At 40.3% G+C, this 23,994-nt stretch overlaps 1 protein-coding gene across 1 annotated transcript in view; it reads left to right on the forward strand.

Moving 5' to 3' along the window:
- Window positions 1–15,229: 15,229 nt before the first annotated feature.
- The window catches only part of LOC150090709 (26S proteasome regulatory subunit 8), a 122,879-nt gene continuing 114,114 nt past the window's right edge, over window positions 15,230–23,994 (forward strand). The window contains exon 1 of the mRNA XM_090372340.1: window positions 15,230–15,314. Coding sequence (XP_090228466.1) covers window positions 15,276–15,314 — 39 coding nt within the window. The 5' untranslated portion in view covers window positions 15,230–15,275. The remainder of the gene's footprint in view (window positions 15,315–23,994) is intronic.

A 23,994-nucleotide genomic window follows, 5' to 3' on the forward strand; every position in this document is an offset into this window, starting at 1 on the left:
AAGCAGATTTAGGGCTTCTGATAACGTTTCAGCCATAATTGTTGTGTTTACCAAAACTGTTGTATAAAGGTTGCAAATGCTCATTTTGGAGTATTTTGAGAGCACCTGTAAAATATTACTTAGCTTTGCCTTAACTATTAATAAATATCTTTTGTTTATATTTCTATTTGTGATGCTAGTCATTAATGTAATATACCATTGTGAAAAAAAGTATTAGAAATGTGAAATTCCTAGGTGATGCACTTTCTCTGAACACCAGTGAATCTTCGGCAATTTTTGGACATCCATCCTTCCATAGATAAGAGCTTTAATTTATGTAAAGCAATTAAGTGACAATTAACACTTAACTGTGACTTCATGCTGTGCATGCACTGACCCACAGAGGGACTGAATTATGACGAACTTAAGGAATACACAATTTTGCCGAGGAATTATCGGCATCCTTGTGGCGAAAGTAGTATTTTTCTGATTGGACATTAATACAGATGATGAAATTAGATAAAGAAAATGAAATGGTTATTTTCAACTATATTTAAATAAAAATTAAGCATTTTAAAATAAGCTACATAGCAGTTTGTATATTAAAAAAAACAAAAATCTGAATTTCTCGGGAAATGTTTATGCTTTTTCCGGGAACCCTAATGCTGGCAAACAATATTTAAAACAGATTAATCTTTAGTAGATATATTTTTACAGTAATAATAACATTTACAAGCAAATGGTGGTCTGCTTTACGTAGCAATAATGAAAGAGTCGTCACTATTGCATCATAAGATTGTAGCCCTGTGTAAAACAAGCATCATTAATTTATAGAAATACAAGGGGGAGTTCAAATCGCCCAGAATTTTGCTTCCGGGTCTGATTTGGGCATTGTCTTGAGGCATTCTCACACTTTGGACAGCATACCACATCTACATGTTTTGATTTTCTCCCGTAATTTTGTAAGTTGGCGTAACAGGAACCTGTAATTGTTCTTCCAAACATCACAAGTATTTCACATTTTTATCCTTGCAATAAACATGCATATGCTTAATCATACCACAAGATGGCATCATGAGAAGTTAATATATAGGTGAAACAGCAATCATCATCACCCAGTATTTTATACCCATCAAGCAAATGGGCTACTTTGGTAATTCAAATCTTGATAGGTAAAAGCTAGAATGAGAAACAATGGCAATGTGAGTCATCATTACTTAACGATCATTATAACTAGTGAAAGGTATATAGAGGTAACTCCTTTACAGGTTATTAGCCCTATTTAGCTTTCAAGAAAATCATTCCTGAAAATATATGAAGTAGGTGCTTTAACTTGATAAAAATAATAAATGATTACTAGTGGGCTCTGTCTCCTGCTTGCTTTGCTCGTCAGCCCCAAGCATGCTTTTCTATGTAATATGTAGAGGTATGACAGAGTGAGTCAAATATTTTCTGCGTAAAAGACATCGAAACGCATTTAACGATATCTAATATGTAATTATTTGCCTGTGAATTTGTAGTGTGCAGCATTCTCAATGTCAAATAAATATTACTATGTAATTACCTGCATTTACATAGGACATTTAGGAAAAGGCCTGGTAAAAATTCAGATCTTGAGTACCACTCCATACTTCGACTAAAAGTCAGAAAGAAGGTAGCAATTGGCAGATGCCACTCACTGTTTAGCCCTGCCCACTTTTCTCCTAGGTTGACATGCATAGTGTGTTTATCCCCCCCCCACTTGCCGCTGTTTTAAAATCGGGAGAACTAGTTTTCAGATTTTAAAACAGCAAGATGAAAGGATAAACACCCTACCTAATCGACAAAATGATCAAACTAAACACATTTACAATAATCACTATCACAGAACTTGACCATACAATCACTCCATTCTATGACCACACATGGGCGCCTCCGTAGCCAGGTGGGAAGGAGCAGCAGTGCGTAGCACACGCTTCTTGATTAGACCGGGGTTCGAGCCCGTCACCACCAAATATGGAGGATGCGGAAAGGTCATTCAGGGAATGGCCACCACATATCCCGGTGCAATATGGCCTTAGTTGCTAATGCTCCTAAAAACCAAATAACAAACTATGACCACACCCACTGCACGGAGACAAGTGGGACCCAAATAATAGATTTTAGCCCACTAATTATTTACCTGTGTTTACATAGGTCACTTAGGAAAAGACCTTTTACTTCAGGGTCCATAATGCATGAGGAATATTGTTGCATCCGAAAGAGCAGGACAAAAATATTTACAAGCTATACAAAAAAATTTTAAATATTTACAAAATACACAATATTCATTAATATACAAAAAAGTGAAGCAAGTGAACAATGTTGGTGAACATTGTGGAGGTAGTTGTCAATAATTGTATTTGTAGTGACATAATTGCCTTGCCCTCTTCTCCCATTGGCTCGAATCACTAGGAGGAAAACATTTTTAATGGAGAGAGAGAGAGAGTGAAATATCTAAGTCAAACATGCATAATTTGAAATGAATTCATTTTATGGGGAGAGGGGCCTTTCTTCCCTTTAAATTTCTTTTTTTTTTTTTTTTTTTTTTTTTTTTTTTTTATCTATAAGTCAGTTTCTGTAAATGTGTCATCCTATATTGATATTATTTTGTCAATCATTTCTGCATTATGTTATGGAGCTAGATGAAACATGGCATGGAATGGCCTTATAAGCACTTTCTAGCTGTTTTGAAAAGGCTGGAATATATATGAAGATGAAGGAGAAAGATTTTTAAAAAATTGGAAGGAATTAGGAAGTTCTGATGTCAGAACATGAAAGGTGCAAATTTTAAAGAGCAGGTAAATTTTGAAGCCTCGTTTGCTGATTACATGGATGTAGCTCATGATGTGATAGCAGCTGAATATCCAGTTTGTGTTCAAGGTCACTCACTAGTCCTCTTTCTGTTTTTTTCTCCCTGCTGTAGCATAATTAAAAAGTGATACAGTATATCAGTTTTGAAGTGTTTGATGATGAAAAGTGAAAGGCTATCCCCAGTTTAAGTGTATGATACAGTCTGCTTTAGAAGTTGCTAAATGTATACATATTAGCACAAAAAAAAAGTATTTTGTGTTGTGTTTGTGGTAATAAACTTGCTCTTCGCATCAGAAATATAATGACTGCTAAAAATAACCAATTTCTTAAACGTTATACAAACATTTGTACTTGAGCCTTGTTTATGTAGGTACTGTACATAGTAATATTTCATTTTTTGAATATGGAAAAGGTTAAAATTAAGCTTTAGTAATTTAAAGTGACTTATAAAATCAAAGTAATTGCCAGTGTACTTTACACTAAATTACAGCTTCCCGGCTTAGGTAATACTCGACTTACGGAAATTCGACTTTACATAAGTTTTTGCTGGCCGGTGCAAACTTAAACAAATCGTGGAAACGAATTTTGCATCCCGTAGGAATAAATGGAGGTATTGTGAAAATATCGTAATGCGAACCCAATAACACTTTTGTTTTGTTTTTTTCTTGGTAATTCTTTCTAAGACCTCAGAAATTGAAATTTTTGCTATACAACTAACTCTCTGAAAGGTCATTTCTAAATCTCTTTAAGAGGTAGTTTCTAAATCTCTCTAAAAGATCATTTTTATAATGAAAATTGCACTACACTTTCAGCGTTATACAAGGGTGGTTCAATAAAGAATCGCCCTGAGCTAGCTGCAGAGGTGCTAGTCTGTTGATTCTTCACACAGGTTTTATTCCTCCTCTACGTAGCCACCGTGCAGATTTACACATTTTTCCAATCGGATAGCGCTACGGATACCGTTTTTGTAGAAGTGAGTTGGTCTTTGAACCATGACTCTGTTGTAAAAATGAGTGTCTCGTCAGGGAAGCGGGTACATCGAAGAAATGATTTGAGGGAAAGAAACGAAATCCGATGGTGCAAGATCGGATGAGTAGGCTGGATGGGGCAGTATTTCATATCCACAAGGGGCCGCTTGTGTTGTTGCAATTTCAGAAGTGTGAACTGGGGCATTGTCTTGAGGCATTCTCACATTTTTGGAAAGCTTACCACTCCTACATGTTTTGATTTTCTCCCGTAATTTTGTGAGTAAGTTGGCATAATAGGCACCTGTAATTATTCTACCTTTCGGCAGGCAATCAGTCATTATTATGCCTTCTCATCCCAAAACACTCAGCAAGATCTTTCCTGCTGACGCTTGGACCATTGCGTTCTTGGGGGTTGGGGGGAAACCATGACGTCGCCATTCCATGGACTGCTTTTTTCACTTTCAGGGTCGAAATGGTGTATCCAACTTTCATCCTGAGTGATTAGATGAGAGAAAAAGTCTTCCTCATTTAGCATTAGCATTAGTAGAGGCATATGATGCAAGAAAGCAAGCTTATTCAGCATCAGCCAAAAAAAAAAAAAAAAAAACCCTCTCCCATTTCACCCCTCCGTTCGTTCGAAATACCTGTCCAGTTGAGCTTTAAATTTGTTTAGGCTATCAACTTCAACAACAAGTGGAAGTCGGTTCCACCAACCAACCACCCGCTGGCCAAAGGCAAATTTCCGCACATCTATCCGACATCCGTCCTTCCTCAATTTGAATTTATGCCCTCTGAGGTGATTATTCTGAGAAAGATGAAGAATCCCATTGGCATTGAGCATGCTCAAACCATTCAAAGCCTTATACACCTCTATCAGATCACCTCGCCGGTGCCTAGTCTCCAGACTCTGTAATTTGCAAAACTTAAGCCTTTCTTCGTAAGAGCAACCCTTTGTTCCATTTACTAATCTTGTTGCCCTTCTCTGTACCCGTTCCAGCAGCTCTACATCCTTCTTGAAATGAGGCCTCCAGACCTGTATACAGTACTCAAGATGTGGCCTAACCATTGCCTTATACAAGGGAATAATCACCTCCTTATCCCTGCTAGAAAAATTCCTGTATATCATTGACAAGACACCATGAGCTACTCTTGCAGCTCGTCTGCACTGCTCAGAGAACTTCATATCTGCCTGCACAATTACCCCCAGGTCCTTTTCATTCTCCACCACTTTCAGTGTAGTACCGCAGAGTTGATACATTGCTCTGGGGTTACTGTTACCCATATGTAGTACTTTACATTTGTCAATGTTAAACTTCATTTGCCACCTCTCAGCCCATCTGTTCAACCTTTCCAGATCCTGTTGCAGCAGCATAGCGTCAGTAGTGTCCTTAACGACCCTGCCAACCTTTGTATCATCTGCAAACTTAGACATTAAACTTGATATCCCATCATCAATATCATTCATAAACACCGAAAACAACAACGGACCCAACACTGAACCCTGAGGAACTCCACTAATAACATTAGTCCACGTTGAGCAGTGTCCATTGATTACCACTCTCTGTCTTCTGCCACTCAACCATCCCCTTATCCATAGCAGCAATTTGCCTCCAGTGCCACACTGCTCCAATTTGTGCAGCAGTCTTCCATGTGCAACAGTATCAAAAGCCTTTCTAAGATCCAAATATATAATATCAAAGTTATTCCCTGCATCCAGTTCTTTTGTGACTACATCATAGTATCCAATCAAATTGTTCAGGCAAGACCTGCCCTTAACAAAACCATGCTGCGTCTGAGCTATAACTGAATTCTTGTCTAGATGATCCTGCAGTGCTTCTTTAACCAGTGCCTCCATTAATTTACCTGGAACAGAAGTTAAACTAACAGGTCTATAATTACTTGTGTCAGCCTTTGATCCTCCTTTGTGAATTGGGGTTACATTTGCATATCTCCAGTCTATGGGTACCTCCCCTGAGTCCAAAGAAGCTCTCATAATTATGGCTAGGGGTTTGCATACTTCCTTTGCTGCCTCCTTTAATATAACTGGATAGATCCCATCCACCCCAGGTGCCTTTTTTATGTTTATCCTCAACAATCTCTCCTCCACTTTCCTCTCAGTTATTACAAAATCATCCAGCTCACTGCCAATGTTTACTTTACCTACATCATTCTCCTTCCTGAATAACTCCTCATGCGTGAATGTAGATGCAAAATACTCGTTTAGATTGTTAGCCACTTGAGCAGGATCCTCAACTGTTGAACCATCAATATCCAGTGGACCAATCTGATTCATCCCTTTCCTTCTCGAGTTCAAGTATGTAAAGAACTCCTTTCTGTTTTTCTTTGCATCCTTTGCCAAGGATTTTTCGTAGTCTGCCTTTGCCTGCCTAATCTCCTTTGTGACTTGGTTACAGACCAACTTATATCTATCATAGGCTTCCATGTCACCCATTAATTTGTATGTATCCCATGCATTTTTCTTCTCTGCCACATGTCTCATTAGTCCATCTGACAACCATTTAGGCCTAAACCTTTAACAATATTTCTTAGTTGGTATGTAAAGCCTGGTAGCCACCAAGATTAGTTCCTTGAATGCTTCCCATTTTGAGTTTGCTGTTGGTAACATCATCAGTTGGTCCCACTGTATAGAATTTAAATACTGTCTCAGACCATCATAGTCGCCTTTACGAAAACAAAAACCCTTCCCTTTACCTCTGATGGTAGTTACCTCCTTGAGTAAATCCCACTTCAACACACTGTGATCACTGCCACCTAGTGGTTCATTTATCTGCAGGTTCTTAATGCATGAAGAATCACTACTGATAATCAGATCAAGAGTATTGCTCCCTCTTGTTGCCTCACGAACATGCTGATGTAGAAAACAATCATCCAATAAATCCACAAAAGCCTTGCTAGTGTGCGAGTGACCAACCCACAAATTCCAGTCAATATCTGGGAAATTAAAATCCCCCATTATAAGACTCTCTGATTTACTGGCCCACTCTATTTCCCTGTACAATATATTATTATACTCATCAGAGTCGTTAGGCCTATAGCACACTCCTACTCTCAATTTTGATTTCCCTATGCTTATGTCACACCAAACTGACTCGACACTGCCCTGTCCATCGATGTCAACTGGCTTCACTTCCTTTGACTTTATGTGTTTCTTAATTAATAACATAACCCCTCCTCCCCTCCTGTCCTGTCTATCCTTTCTATATACATTGTATTCCCCAAATTCCAGTTCCGCATTACTTATATCTGTGTGACACCACGTCTCTGATATCCCAACAATATCTGCCTTTGATGTTTTGAGCAATACCTCAAATTCATCAAATTTATTTACCAAACTCCTAGCACTGGTGTACACGCAGGTATACATGCACCTGTTTCTATTCTTAGCTATCCTAACACAACCCATGTGTTTACTTGTAACGCAATGACTACCAGCAGTCTCTGAAATATCCTGCATCTTGTTTTTCAGACTTCTGCTCATTTGAATAGAAGCAGTGCAAGAATCACTTCCACCTCTGCCAGTGGCTACTGTTAATCTATTAGTCCTTGTATCCCCCCCAACTAGCAGTTTTCCGACCCGCCTAACACTGCCTCGACAGCATCAGCAAAAATTCTTGCACCCTTTCTATTTAAGTGTATCCCATCCCTGTAGAAGCAATCTCTCCTGTTAACAAGTGCAGTCCAGGCTGAAAAAAATTCTACCCCTTGAGCCTTGCACAATCTTTCCAGGGCCGAATTGATCGACAAGGCTCACATCATATACTCCCTCCTATCGTGTCTGGGCAGAATTGCAGACACTTTCAAGTTCAACCCTAATTCACGGCTTTTTTTCAAGAGTGACCTGTACTTGCTAAGTAATTCCGCCGGTCTCCTACTCTTAATATCATTAGTGCCAACGTGTACAACTATATCACCTTTTGTGCCCTTAAAAGATGATATCCGCTCTACAACGTCATCAACCTTTGCCCCTGGCAGACATACCCTATTCCTATTCCACCTATCCTTTTTACAAAGCATGTTCCCCGTTTCCCTGACAATAGAGTCACCAACAACTACTAGTTCCTGTGGGACCAGCGCATTCTGCCTAGGGGGCTGCCCCTGTGTTGCCTGATGACCAAGTGCAAGCTCTGGCGTTGATGTGGGCAGCGGAGAGCTTGATGGGCCCCTCAATTTATTTCCTTAGAGGGCATCCACCCTGTCCTTCAAGTCTCATAAAGGCCCATAACAACGCTGAGTTGTTGCCTGATTTCCTTGCACTCCTTACATCGTGCACACACAAAGACATCCCCCTTGGCAGTATCATGTCCCGTACCCGACTGCTCCGCAAACATCAAGCAAACAGTGCATTTTAATAGACTGTGATTCAGAGGGCAACTGTCCCCCTCAGTTCTCCCCTGAACCACAGCACTCCCATTAGCTTGAGCCTTTTGCTTTGCTGCTCTGGTCAGAGTCATGATTCCAATTTAATTCAATAAAATTTAAAACAAAAATTAAATCCTTAAGTTATATCCCAAAACAGTTATGTTATATATATATATATATTTTTTTTTTTTTTTCGGTATCTAGTGTTCCCTTTATACAACTTCCGTATCACGTGTACCACTATAGTTATGTATTAATTATTTGTTACGATTAAGTCGTTATATATATTTATAGAGTTAAAAATACAATATAATTGACAATAAAATTTATCAAGATTAATAGATTTACTGATTAATTGACAATATTATATTATGCAGTATACTACACTAAGCTTATGCTATCGTGTAAAAATGGCGGGAAATCACGAACGGTATTTCTACGGACTCGTAAGTATTGATTAGCTTCGAAATCTCGCTATCTCAATTTAGAATAAACTAAGGATCCTGACTAAGTCTATAATCTACTTATAGAAGATAAATTGATATAACAATTGGTTAATAAATCGACTAAATTTGGTTAAAAGACCTCTCGTTCAATTTGTGACACGTGGATTTGATACCGTTACCGATACTAAGTAATATCTACGAAATCTCTGTCTAAGTTAAACTTTAAACTAAGTATCGTAACTAGGAATATAAAGCTACTCTAGAAAATAAGTTAATATGACAATTTAAACTAATAAAGCAGAAAATAAATCAGGAAAAACTTCTCTGTTTGAAGAGCTTTAAGGAGCAATGACTGCACAGGCTAAGCTCGCACCCAGATATGCATTTTTTTGGCACACGCTAACAACGCTTGTGATTTCTACTGTTGATCAGACTTCTGGAAACCAGTCGATAATCGGGGAATCCATCTTGCTCTAAATTTCTGTAAATGGAGTATGTCATGAAGGACTGTTTCAACAGAGCCCACGCTAATCTACACCTGGGACAATTCGCACAGACATATCCGACGATCTTCCGTGATTAACGACTCCACTTTTCTGATCGTGCTGTCATCAATGGCTGAACGGAGACGACCTGGAATGTGCTCTGATTCTACTGATGTTCAACCACACCTAAACTGTCTATGCCAATGCTTTACAATACCACAGGATGGGGCTTCATCCTTATACATAGCAGTCATCTCCTCGTGGATTTCTTAAGGAGATTTCCCCTTCAGCTTTGCTTTCAGCAGGTTTCTGAGCCTCTGATGGTTTTTCGGTCAGGTAGGCCTTAATTTCTTTGTGCTGTAACTGCTGAACCTGCATCATTCCCAACTATTTGTAGGCCTCTCCCTCTGTCATGGCTTCGATCTCTTTACCAATCCGCAGCTGTTAATTTCGCTTGACTAATTTTCTGGGTCTTGCATTTGTCTAGACCAAATTCCATCCTAATATCATTGCTGAATTCTTCGGTGATCTGGAGGTGCTTCTCGGTTCCCGCGTAGAGCTTCATGTCATCCATGTAGATCAGGTGGGTGAGGGTGAACAGGTTCTTCCTTCCTTCTTTGAGGTATATCCGTAATACTATTTCTTCCTGATTCGGGGTTCCACCACGTGACGGGTATTGCTATCAAGTAGACAGGGTGGTTGTTGTTATCTCTGCTGTTACTGTTGGTCGAGGAACTCTCTGACTGTTCTACAGGTGTTCAGAATTGCGACTTTCTGGTGTTCCTTGTATGTTTCTGCTGGAAGACCTATTGCTGTTATGTTGGGGACTTTGGCACCATACCTGTGGTTGACACGATGATCGGGATGGCCGTTACTTGTTGCATATGCCACACTCTTTGATCTCCTGTCTTAGGTTCGGTTCGCGTACTTCCTGATTTTTTCCCCATGGGTTTTCTGCAGGTTGCCAGTGTTCGGTACCGCTATGTCAATCATATCGGTAGTCTTTTCCTTCTTGTCCACAAGGGTTATATCCGGTCTGTTGTGCGAGATTGTCCTATCCGTTATTATGGCGCGGTCCCAGTCCGGGTTGGGGTACTCTATACTTGTAGTTCGGTACACTTTCTTCGATTAACTGGTATTTCCTTGCTAGCCTCTGATGTATTATCCTGGCTACCTGGTCGTGTCTATGAGTGTACTCAGTCTGAGTAATCACCTTGCACCCAGTGGTGATGTGTTGGATCGTTTCTGAGGTCAGGTGGCATCGTCGACATGTGTCATCGGACAATCCGGGCTCCTTGGCGATGTATTTTCTATAGTTTCTGGGGGTGATTACCTAGTCTTGGATTACAACCATGAATCCTTCAGTCGCGGGGAGGGGAGTCCCGCTTGTGAGCCATGCATTGGAAGTAATTTTATCTGTGTGAACTTGATGGAGATCATTGAAGTGTCTGCCATGGAGTATCTTCTTTGCCCATCTTTCTAGCTTCGTTTGTGCTTCCTGGTTGGGGGGACTCCTCGCTTAGGTTTAGTGGGGTTACCGTTTGTCCATCTTCCTTATGGAGTGCTGCTCTGTGTTTCTTAAAGTAATCCTTCAGGTTAACTATCGCTGTCTTCTGTTACTCAATGAGGTCTATCAGGCCCCCTTCCTCCTTCTTTCCGGGAAATTGTCAGTCTTTTCACGGTAGATTTCTGGTGGTTTTGGCGACTCCTGGTCATCACTGTCCTTGTCTTCCTCATGATATCCTTCAGCTCGGTGTTAGCCCAATCTATGATCCCGAAGGAGTATGTTAGCACTGGGACTGCATAGATGTTTACGGCTTTAACTGTGTTCCCTCCGTTTAGCTTTACTTTCAGCAGGCTTCTGAGTCTCTGATGATATTTTTCGGTCAGGCAGGCCTTAATTTCTCTATGCTGCAACTGCTGAGCCTGCATCCAACTATTTGTAGCCTCTCCCTCTGCCATGGCTTCGATCTCTTTACCAGTCTGCAGCCGGTAGTTTCGGTTGACTAATTTTCCCTGGTGCAATCGTGGGTCTTGCATTTTTTTAGACCAATTCCATCCTAATATCATTGCTGAATTCTTCGGTTAACTGCAGTAGTTGCTAGAGGTGCTTCTCGGTTCCTTCTCGGTTCTAGGGCTTGATGTCATTCATGAACATCAGGTGGGTGAGGGTGTACAGGTTCTTCCTTCCTTTTTTGAGGTGATATCCATACTTACTACTGTTGAGCATGGTGGATTGCAGATTAAGTGCTAGACAGAACCACAATGGGCTCAGGGCATCGGCCTGGTTCTGATGTTTTCGACCTTAATGGTGGTACTCAATTTTGCCATCGTTTCTCCTAGGAAGTTTGTCACTATAGGATTGACTTTGTAGATGTTCAGTGCCTCTATTAGGCAGCTATGAGGCACTGAGTCGAAGGCCTTGCAGTAATCGATGTAGGCTGTGCACATGTTGCGGCGCTTCTTGTAGGCTTGCTCCATAACCGCGGCATCTATGGTATTAACCATGGTGCAAGATGCAAGGAGCAATTATGCTCCTTGCATTCTTTGCTCAGCCGCTTGCATCCTTTCTGCTGTTTGGCCATTATGTTCTAGCCCTCCAAGTGGTCTGATATCTCCCTGGTTATGCAGCTGATCAGGATCTTGTACACTGTTGGGAGGTAGGTGATCGGCCTGTATTTCGCCGGGTTTCTTGTATCTTCATCTTTAGCCGTCAGATATGTGATTCCTTGAGTGAAAAACTTCTGGATTGTCTCCGGGTGCCTTATCATTCGGGTGAACTGACTGCTCTGCGAGGTGCTTGTGTGTGCAAGTGAGCTTCTTGTACCAGTTCTTGTGGCCGTTATCTATTCCTGGATTTCGCAGTTGTGAGAGTTCTTGATCGTCTGTTTTACTTCTTCTTCCCGAATCTCCCACCCTCTCATTTCTTGTAGGTCCTTTGTTTTCTTGCGTTCTGGTTCTATCCAGGGGGCTCTGCCGTGTCTCTTACTTCCCTGTTCCATATGTTTCCCCAGAACTCCTCAATTGCCTTCTGCTCGGGTGGGCAGTTGCAGTTCCCTTCTTTCCCGTCTTCTCTGAGGCTCCTGTAGAAGCCTCTTTGGTCCTCATCGAAGATTCGGTTGTTTATTTACCTCTGGGAGCTGTCTTTGTATCGGCGTAGTCTCTTGCTGAGTGCAAGGAGGTTCTGCTTCAATGTGTCCAAGTATTCTCTGGTTTTTTGTCTCATGTTTGCTGCGGACGCTGTCAAATTTAACTTATTAACTGCAAACTTGGTAGATAGCCTATAGACATCGGACCATGCAGGAGAAATCCCTGGTACCGTTTTACCCTCAACACACTGAACCTTGAACTGTGGACGCTGTCGCTCTTGAGGATGAATCTTCACTTTTTCAATTAATTTCTTACTCATATTACCCCGTTGGTACTGGGTCAATTGGCCTATCTTGACTCTGAATTCTTCTATCTTCTGCTGAAGTCTTCTTTCCCAAGAACACTGGCGGTTCCTTCTCTTTTCGGTTCTTTTACTGCTGGTTTCCCGTTGTTCTTCCATTAATTCTCGTGGCTGCTACTGTAGCACAATACACGGCTGTGTGGACGGCCTCCAGTGTTGCACCATTGCTGTGGAGGTTATGCGTTATTACGTGCCGAATGAGGTGGTCTGTGACTCACCGCAAGGTTCTATTCGGCTTCTGCTTCGGTATCACGTGATATTTGTGCGGTCCATTCCCTCGAATTCTGTTAGGGCCTTATTCCACTAGTCCTCTGTTCTAGATATTATGACCTTGTCTCTTTCCACTTCTGTTGCTGTGGGTTGTATTTCTTCCTGCTCTTTCTCCTTTTTAGTTGATCGCTCATGTCCTGCTTGATTTTTTCCAAGATTGCAGGAGCTATCAGATTCTTCGTGACGATGGTCCTTCTCTGGTCCGCTATTCGCTGTTCGGTGACCTTGCAATATTCTGTTGTAAGTTGCCATATCGGTCTCAAGCTTGATTATTTCGTAGTATGCTTGCATGATGTACGTATTCATTTCTACACTCCACTTCATGCTTTGGCGTTTTCTCCCTGGGTAGTCACTAGTGCAGTTGTGCAGGAAGAACTTCCAGTTGGTGGGGCTGGATGGTATTGCCCTTCTCTTGTGGTAACCATACGGGAGGACAGCGCCCCTTGCTCCACCGTCTTCCTTGGGAGACCGTCTCAGATTTTTCGAACAGAGCCTTCTGTCTAAGTTCTGAATGCGAGTGACTTTATCCTGGCCAACACTCGATGCAGAATGATTAATATTTCTCTGCGACTTCATCCATCTGTGGAAGTGGACCTGTTTAGCTTTGACTTATGTCCAGTCGTAGTTCTCGGGAGTGATGCCGGATGGCGCCACAATCTGCAAGTTCGCTTCCGCTATTCGAACTCGGGTCCATCAGGCTGGTAGCCCAGTGTTTTAACCACTGGGCCATCGCGCCCTTTATTATTATTATATTATTTCTCCCTGATTGGGGATTCCACCTCGTGACAGGTATCGCTACCATGTACACAGGGTGGTTGTTGTTATTATTATCATTATTACTATTAGCCGTATGGTGCAAGGAAGTTTTAGGCTTATTCTGCACCAGCCAACAAAAAAAAGACTGATGAGTTACCCTGAGAGAGAGAGAGAGAGAGAGAGAGAGAGAGAGAGAGAGAGAGGTACAAGTCAATCACCAAGGAAAAGATGAATGCTGATATCCAGCTCAGGACCCTGGGTGTGCCAAGCCCATACTCACCATTTCAATCAGTAATAAATACAATAATAATAGTAACCAGACACAACCACCCACTCCATGCTCTTTGTACCAGAACCCATCAAAAGCAGAAAAAAACCCATAAAGGAGAAAAAAAAATAATAATTAAAAATATTAGTAACCAACACATCAATGCAGGATGCAGGATGAACACCCACACGAAGTATACTCGTAGACACGACCAGGTAGTCAAGCTAATACACCACAAGATAGCGAGAAGCCGAGGAAATACCAGTTGATTAAGGGAAATGTACCTTATTACAAGTAAGAACCACAGGCCATACTAGAGACCCCAATCCACAAGCTGTACTGGGACTGCGCAATAATAACGAACAAGACAATCCAACACAAGAGACTGGATATAATCCTTGGTCACAAGAAGGAAAAGCTACCTATCTGATCGGCATACTGGTGCCTAACACTGGCAACTTTCAGAAAACCCAAGATGAAAAGATCAGGAAGTACATAGAAGTAAAAGCAGTACAGAAGTACAAGCTGTGCTGGGACCGCGCAATAATAACGAGCAAGACAATCCCACACGACAGACTGAACATAATCCTTGGCCACAAGAAGGAAAAGCTACCTATCTGATTGGCATAGTGGTGCCTAACACTGGCATCTTCCAGAAAACCCAAGAGAAAAATATGAGGAAGTACATAGACGTAAAACAGGAGGCAAAGAGATGTGGCAAAGGCAAAAGAGTAACGACCATCCTGATCATTTTGTCAACCACTAAGGTACCAAGGTATGGTACCAAGGGCTCTACATAAGAGCCTAACAGCAATAGGCCTCCCACAGAACACCTACAAAGAACTCCAGAATGTTGCAATCTTCAACACTTGTAGGATAGTCAGAGAGTTACTCAACCAACAGTAACACCGGACATAACAACTACCCTGTGCCGTTAGTACCAGTATTCGTAACTGCGACCGCATCAAGGAGAAATAATAGTAATGAAATGGTGTAAAGATGCAAGCTTATAAAACTTCTATAAATTTATTCAATATATCAACTTCCACTAAAAGTAAATTTATTCCAACAGTCGTACCCCAGGGGATCATATCTGGTGAATATGGGCTTGGCAAACCCAGGGTTCTGAGATGGATTTTATCATTCTTAGCTTCCTTGCTTTCTTCGTGATTCCCTTCTACTTCTGACTACCCCTCTTTCTCTGAGGGTAACACGGGAATTTTTTATTTATTTTTATTTATTTTTGACTGGTGCAGCATAAGCATCTGGCTTCCTTGCACCCTATGATTAATAAAAAAAATAATAAAAACATAATAATAATATTATTATTATTTATTGTATCATATTAATTGAGCAACCCTATTTTTTATTGATACTCTCAATAGCAAACCTGTCACTTAATCTTTTGAAGTAGGGGGCGCCTAATGATTTTGATTTGTCATGAAGACTATTAATATGGTTGCGTCTGAAAAAGAGCAAGTAAGTGTTGTTTTTGAAAGTTGAAAGAAGCTGTTGTGGTGAAAATATATATTTGAGAATATGGGTAACTTTTATGAATTGGTATGTATTGACTTTACTTTGGAAGTCAGTTGTTTTTCTGCAAAATTCTTTTTTTTTTTTTTTTTCCCCCCTTGTGAATATCTAGTAACTTTGTGCTTCGGGATAACGTAAATGTCAATTTAGGATCGAATTAAGGATTATTGGGTTCACCTGGGGTTGTCCTTCGGTTTGCTGTGCTTAACATGACGCCACGATGTGGATTTTTGCTGATTGGACTTAGCAACGTTTGTGTTTCGTAATAATCTTCATTCTTCTACGTGAATTGAGAAATTGGAAATCGCCTAATGTTTTATTTAAACATTACAGGTATTAGAACATCGTAATTCATATGAAACCTTTCAGTAATTCCGCTCTTCTCGCAAAATTCTTTTGGATTAATATTTATAAGCGGGTATCCCTTTCGATTGATCTTAGCCCGCAGTGCTGGATTAAGGCATGGGATAGCAGGGCCTCTCATCCGGGATGCCAAAAACAGAAGACAGGCAAAAAATCTGGTAATCCTGCACTTTAGTGTTGTGAGTCACGTTCAGCCTGTAAGTCACCGCCAACTCCAACCTGTTGTGAATCATATTCTGACGGGCAGTTCTGACTTGCTGAGCATGTGCAACACTCACTCTATCTGCCAGTCTGTGCTGTGAATTGTCGTGGAGCATGCACGACACTCCGTATCTGCCAGTCCACATATTCTGATGAGCATTTCAGACTTGACTGAGCATGCACGACACAGGATAAGATCACTGCTGCCGGAATGTTTCCTTCGCCACATGTACTCTCCGAGGTAGGAATCTAATTGATCATTGACTTTGCTTAATGATAGTTGTCGTTTAATGATGTTCCATGTCCCCTCGATTGTGTTAGTGTTTGCCCCTGTTTCCAGGTCGCTGAAATGAATTGAGTGGTTTACAGAGATGTTTAAACCCTTCGTCTTCCAGACAGATATAAGACTTCCAGCAGTCCGATACTATGATGGTATCGGGCCATATAAAAGTCTTAGGGAACATCTTTACTCCTATTTTCAATGACCCGGAAAAAACACTTTCCTGTACCCCGTTAAACCCCACCAAACACCCATTTCCCATTCACTCTTTTACCTCTATTATACTCCTTTTATCAGACTTGCTCTCACCTATCTCAACAATAACATTCACTCCTCCTATCATACCACTTTCTGTCTGGCACACTTCCGCACAGGCGCCTCCATAGCCAGGTGGGCAGGAGCAGCAGTGCGTAGCACATGCTTCTTGATTGGACCGGGGTTCGAGCCCGTGCCCACCAAATACGGAGGATGGGGAAAGGTCAGGGAATGGCCAAAAAAAAAAATAAATAAACAAAAAAAAAAAATAATAAAAAATACAAGGAAAATACCTGGGACAAAGGAGATTTCACGGCAACAAGCAACAGGACACCTGCACAAATGAAGCAATTACCACAAAGTGAATAGTGAATTTCACCACGTGCTGACCACCGGTGCCATGTGAGCCTGGGAATGATATAATCTTAATCAGCCAATCACAGAGCTAAGTCACTTTTATTAATTAATTAATTTTTTATTATTTTTTTTCCTGGAGGCTACTGCACCCAGACCCACATTTCTGTGGGGTCTCCAGCCTCCACACCCCTGGAATTATTATTTACTCGAGAACAATAAACACAGTTTCCTTTTTATATTTTTCCTAATCACCAGTCAGCCTTACCAAACCATTCCAAACACTACCGAACTGTGTGCTTACTGTGCCTCGTGTTTCCAGTTCCAGGAGGTACATGGCACAGGTGACACACGCTGCTTTGCACACTTTGCCAGATGTTTCGAAATGTTCAGTAGATCACATGACACTGGGCGGGGTCAGAACCTGTCAATCATGCCCGTATTGCTAGCATTCTGGAAGGGTACCAGTCTCTGAATCTTGACCCATACACAATTCCAAAGCAATAGGGCAAGTATTTACATGACAGGAATCTTATGTAAATGCAAGGAATGTGTTGGTCCCGGGTGCCAAGCGTTCCATGGCCAACCGATCTCAGTGTGTTTCTCAAAGCGAGCTATCTAAAGAGTTTTTGCCATTGTATATATTCTGTTTATTTCCGAATACTGTTTTCGTCATTTTATATTTAAGTAGCTCTTTCGTTCTACAAGAAGTAGGCAAAGGCTCAGAAAGGAAAGAAACCTTTCTGTTTCATTTTCTTTATTATTAATACAACTAATAGCCGCTTGGTCACCTCGTGGCATTACTCCTGCCTCCCCGTGGCGGGGCCGGTAACCTGGGTAGTAAAGACAAACCCTCGGAGCCGACATGGATATAAGTAACTATCCACTGTTAGAGCCCTCGAGTTCGAGATCAAAAATTCCTGACAACGACCATGACTCCAATCGTCCGAAGCGACTAAGGATGGAAAATCAGAATAATGACGTGCCAGCATTTCTTATAATGCACTCATTATCCATGCAACCTGTTGGCAAACTATCGCCTTTTCTTATACAGAAATGTTTAGAATCGGTTTGTGGATCTCCTAAAATGGTTAAGTGTCTCCAGTCTGGAGACCTTCTAATTGAAACTTCTAAGACAACTCACTCGGAGAAGCTGTTAAAATTAACATCATTTAACAGTATTCCAGCGTCAGTTACACTCCATAACACTCTTAACACCTCTAGAGGCATTATCAGCGAATGGGACTTGCTATCTGTGTCAGAAGAAGAGATAATACAAGAATTCAGGGAACAAAAAGTGACTCGTGTGCGGAGAATAATGACCAAAAAAGATGGCAACCTGGTGCCAACCAGGTCCATCATTTTGACATTTAGTACTCACTCTTCCATCTTCTGTTAAAGCAGGTTATTTAAACTGCAAGATTCGGCCCTACATCCCAAATCCCATTCGCTGCTTCAAGTGCCAGAAGTATGGCAATTCTCAGACGGCATGTCGAGGCGATGCTGTGTCCTATTTGTGGCTCTAAGGAGCATTCCCAAGGAGACTGTATAGCTGCCACTCCTACTTGCTCTAACTGTAAAGGAAGCCATCCTACCTTTTCTAAAGCATGTGACCTTTGGAAAACAGGCAAACAAATCCAGAAATATAAGGTGGAGCATAAAGTCACATACCCTGAAGCAAGGAAGCAAATACTGTTAACCATACCTAGCCGATCATACACATCAGTCACTAAAAACAGCCGGTCAATTTCAACTCAAACAGATGTCTCCATAGAACCAAACATTTCATTTGCCACCTGGGCCAAAACTATGCTAACATGCAATAAAAAATCTACAGTTAATGAAACCAGCAGCATGCCAATCAGTATCCCAACTGATGCCATATCAACCTTGCCCGAAAGAACAAAATCTGTTAGTGTTGAAAATCAAAGACAATGAAACCACGCTATAGCAACATGGAAATGGAGGTTCAGTCAGAAGATGAAGACAGTACTAGAATTACATGCCAATGATACCATAGACACAGGACGCCCAACCTTTCCCAGAAATGAAAAATCAAAACTAAGCAGACAGAAACCTCAGAAAAAACAGTCAGATCAATCTTCCTCAAATAAACCCATGCAATGAACAAATTCCTACAATGGAACTGCAGAGGATTACGCAGTAATATAGATGACCTGAATGATTACTCATTCAAACTAACGCATTAGGAGTATGCTTACAGGAAACATTTTTATCACCAAAAGTTTCACTCAAATTCAAAACCTATACTATGTTTAGGTGAGACAGGGATTCTGACTCTTCTTCTCGTGGAGGGGTAGGTATTCTTGTCAAAATTACCATACCATCAAGACATCTCCAACTAGAAATTTCCCTAGAAGTTGTAGCAGTTAGGTTAGCAATGGGAATATCATTAACCCTTGCATCTGTTTACATACCACATAATTATCCTTGTTCCCAGACTGAACTTGACAACCTTTTAACACAACTGCCACCTCCTGTCTGTTTACTCGATGATTTCAACGGTCACCATCCATTGTGGGGATCCTCCGCTATGGATAAGAGAGGCAAATTAATTGAAACATTCCTAGATAACCATAATCTGACTGTATTAAACACTGGCTCTCCAACTTATGTTCAATTACCTACAGGTACAACATCTGCCATAGACTTATCTATATGTTCAGCATCTCTGTTTCCAAGTATGGAATGGTTGGTGTTGAATGATCCATTCCACAGTGACCATTTTCCCATCATCAGCTCAATCCAGAACCAAAGCTGTGGCCCTCCAGCTTCTAGAAAAGCAGACGAGAAGAAACAATTTTAGGAAGGCTCAGGATTGGGCATACTCATCTCACTCACCTATATCTATTAACTAATGACAGCGCTCCACAATATACATCATATCAAGTACAACTGACCATTCGCCATTTGTTAGTGGACTGTTCCCACTTTCAGAACATCCGCTTAGATACTTTTAAATCAATTGCTAAAACACAGTTATCAATAAATTTATTGCAGATTCTGGGAGATGATCCTAATAAAAAAGAACTATTTACTTTCTTAAACCGGATAGAAATATATCATAAAATATAGTTATTTCATATTCACCATTAGAAGACACAATATGGTCCAGGTAGCCTATGTGTCGTTAAACCCAACAACAACAAGGAATATGTTAAATATTTAAATACTTGCAAAAAAAAAAAAAAATCAACTAATAACATGTTTATTTATGAAGGAACTGCAAAAGTATGTGCTGATGCAGCAAAATGCCTGGCCTTCCTTATCACATATGGTGATAAGGAAGGTCAGGCACCCCTTATACAATAATAAAATTTTATTTGTGGTATAGAATTTGCTGATCAACAGAGAAATATAGTTCATGATTACTGATACTGCAGGGAGTAAAGGAGAGGATAATGCAAATGGGTCTTTTCTTAAAAACATCTTGCAGTTTTGTCTGATTACTTTGTTTACACTGTTCTTTCACATATTTGTCTTTTAGTGTATATGGCTACATTATTTCCTCCTCAGTAATAAATGTTATTTTCTCCATAATGTTAATCAGATCATCACAACAGGAAGTAATCTTGGCCATGGTCACTTTTTCTATTCCCATGAAATGGCACTTTGCTGTTGGTTGGTCGTTTGGTTTTATTGGTGCATTAGCAACTAAGGCTATGATGCACCACACTTTGCTGTTATCACTACCCTTCACTGTCACATTAGGACAGCATCAGTAATTTCCAGATCAGTGAATGTTTGTGAAAAGGGAATGTTTCTATTGCAGTCCTTTCTTCTACTTCATTTTCACTTGTTTGGAATCCAGAATATCATAAAATCATTTAAATCCAGGTTAGAATTAGGTATACTTCTGGTATTCTCCTTTCTAAAATCTTCATGTGTGAATATAGATACAAAATATTTATTCAGTTTGTTAGTAACCTGAACAGAATCATTGGTAGTTATGCCATTCATATCCAGTGAGCGTATGTGGTTCACCCCTTTCCTTCTAGTGTTTTTGCCATTGTATATATAAGCAAAGAATTTTATTACTTTTCTTTTCATTCTTAGCTAGTCTTCCATTAATCTGCCTTATGTGGCTTTCTCCTTGCCCTTAGTTTATACTTACTATTGGTTTCTGTGTCCCCTGATAATTTATAATTATTTCATGTACTTTTCATTTCTATCACTAGTCTCATATGACAACCATTTAAGTAAGACCTGAACAGTACCTTAGTTCAGCAGCATCCAACTTTTTTTTGGGCTATAAGCCAAAAAAAAAAAAGATAAAATGCTGAAGGTGAGAGAATGAACTGCATTCATTCTCACAAGGTTGTGGCCCTCAAGTTCTGTACAACAGCTTAGTAGCACTGATACAATTTTTGAAATAGAATTTAATTTTTTGTTACCAGAATTAAATTATATATTTATAGTTTTTTACACTTAAAATTAAATATAAGAATGTGGCAATATTATGTGGCTATAGTAATGTTGCCAAATACTGAGGACAATACATTATTTATTTGTACCAGAGTGTTAAATGAAGTAATAGGGGTGAGAATATTTTTCACCTCATAATTACTAACGAATCAGATGACACCACTGGGCTTCAAGTACAGGAACCATTGTCAAGAAGTGATCATGCAATTGTCATTTGAAAGATGAAGGAAAATGTAATAGTTAAAGGTAAAGACATGGGTTTTAACTTCAGTAGAAGTGACATTGACAGTTTAAGGTGCTATGTGCCATCTGTGAATTGGGCAAATTGCTGTGGGATGATGAATACATTTGAATTATGGAATATTATTAAAGCAAAAATCAAAGATGCTATGAATGCATACATACCTTTTTAAGAAAATATTACAGGAGGAGAATGCTGAAATGGATCAATGTGGAGCTGGCTGGTCAAATAGAGCAGAAAAAGATAGCGTGGGACAGTTACAGAGTGATGAAAAGTACTGAAGCCTACAACAGGTACAAGTTGATCTGTAATAGCACCACAAATAAGGTCAGGGAGGCAAAGGCTGCATATGAGAAAGCATTATCTAAGGGAGCAAAGAATGGAGGCAAGGAATTTTTCATATAGTTGAGTACAATGAAGAAGAAAGCTAATCAGATCCTTGTGCACTGGGTGTGGGAAAGTGTTAGATAACCCAGCTGATGTAGTGGTTGAATTGAATAGGTACTTTGCATCAGTCTTTACTGATGAAAGCCCCTTCTTGCTGAGAAGAGGCTATGCAAGTGAGGCTGAGCCACATGAAATTAGTGATGTCGTAATTACAGATGACTGTTTATCGGAAAAACTTTTGAGCATATAGGCAAGTAATACTCCCGGAGTTAATGGTATAGACGGCCACCGTAGCCGAGTGGGCAGGAGCGGGCGTGCAGTAACACACGCTCTTTGAGTAGACCGGGGTTCAAGCCCCTGACTGCTGAATACGGTCGATCTGCCAACCCGCACTGGACCAGCGTGGCAGATTATGGTCCATTTCCCTCAGCATGAATTGTTGAGGAGGCTTCCATCCTGCAGTGGGTTGATAATGGCTGCACTTTACTTACTTTACTTTTACCCTGTAATTTTGAGGGACAGCACAAGGGAATGTGATATATTGAATCATTGAGATTAATTATGAGGGAATTTTTGGAATCTGTGGTGGGGGGAATGATATTCCTTTGGATTGGAGAAGTGCCAATGTATCGCCAATACATAAAAGCCGTTTTAAGAGTGAAGCTGGTAATTACAGACCAATTAGTCTGACATCAGTGGTAGGAAAAATCTTAGAGGTAATGATTAAGAGTGCAATCCAGGAACATTTAGATAGATATGGCATTCTGAAGGGCACACACAATGTGGGTTTGTTAAGGGAAAACCATGTTTATCTTAGTAGGCTATTTTGACACAGTTACTCATGAATTAGATGTAGGGAACAATTTTGACCTAGTTTATTTGGATTTTAGCAAAGCATTTGTCTCTTTCTCTTATGAGATGCTGCTATATAAACTTGAAACAGGTTGGGGTTACTGCTAAGATTCTAAGATGGATTGTTGGGTTGCTGCAGGACAGAAGGCAGAGGGTTGTGATTAATGGATGTTCTTCAGATTGGTGTAACATCAGGAGTGGGGTCCCTCAAGTATCAGTCCTTGGGCCACTGTAGTTTCTCATTTTTATAAATGACATTGACAAAATTTGTACATGGCATAAAGATTAGCAGCGTCATTAATGATCATTGCCAAGATTTCAAAGATGGTCAGAAAAGTGGTTGCTATATTTTAATGCTGCTGAATGCAAGGTCTTACATATGGGGAATAGCAACCTTCAAATAAATTATACACTTGTTTGGGTTTGATTGAAAACAGTGGGGGAGAAAAGGGATCTGGGAGTTAACAATACGGGCAGATATGAAGTTTTCTGAACAGGCAGCCATGAAAGCCCGTGGTGTCGTATCAATGATTTATCAGATATTATCCTGTAGAGATAGGGAGGTCATAATTCCACTGTATAAGTCAATCATAAGACCACATTTGGAATACTGTATTCAAGTATGGAGATTTCATCTGAAAAAAAGACATTGAGCTTGAAAGGGTCCAAAGATGGGCAACTTGAATTATGAGATCGGCAGGAGGACCAGGAAAGACTGATTATGTGGGCTACAGAAAAAAAATCCCCCCCCAGTTACATTCGATTTAATGGACTTTCAGCATTAACAGACACCCCTTCCCCCTATTAGCCCATTAAATCGAGAGTTTACTGTATAGCTTTTTCTTGTTTCATCCCTAATATGTTGGTATAGAAACCAGTCATTAAGTAAATCCAGAGCAAGTGACCAAACACAAGTTGCAGTCAGTATCTGAAAATTTTTTTTAAATACTGCACAATAGGACATCTGGTTTAGTGTTGATACTTGTTTGTTATACTCATTACAGTGATTTTGCAACTATAATATCTCTACTCCAGTTTTTCTTTCCTAGAGTTTATCACACTAGATGGTTCAACACTCACAACCCATGTCTATAGGCACCAAGGCCGTAACCCTCCTCCTCACCCACTTCTACTTTCTGTACATATTATTTGAATACTTATTGTATTCAAATTATACGTCTCATATGTCAGGGTCTCTATATTTTTGATATTCTTGTCTTCATTTGATGACAACCAGTATAGCCGAG

The sequence above is a fragment of the Mastigoproctus giganteus genome, chromosome 1, assembly GCF_048544385.1.
Source record: "Mastigoproctus giganteus isolate SK-2022 chromosome 1, ASM4854438v1, whole genome shotgun sequence".
Classification (NCBI taxonomy): domain Eukaryota; kingdom Metazoa; phylum Arthropoda; class Arachnida; order Uropygi; family Thelyphonidae; genus Mastigoproctus; species Mastigoproctus giganteus.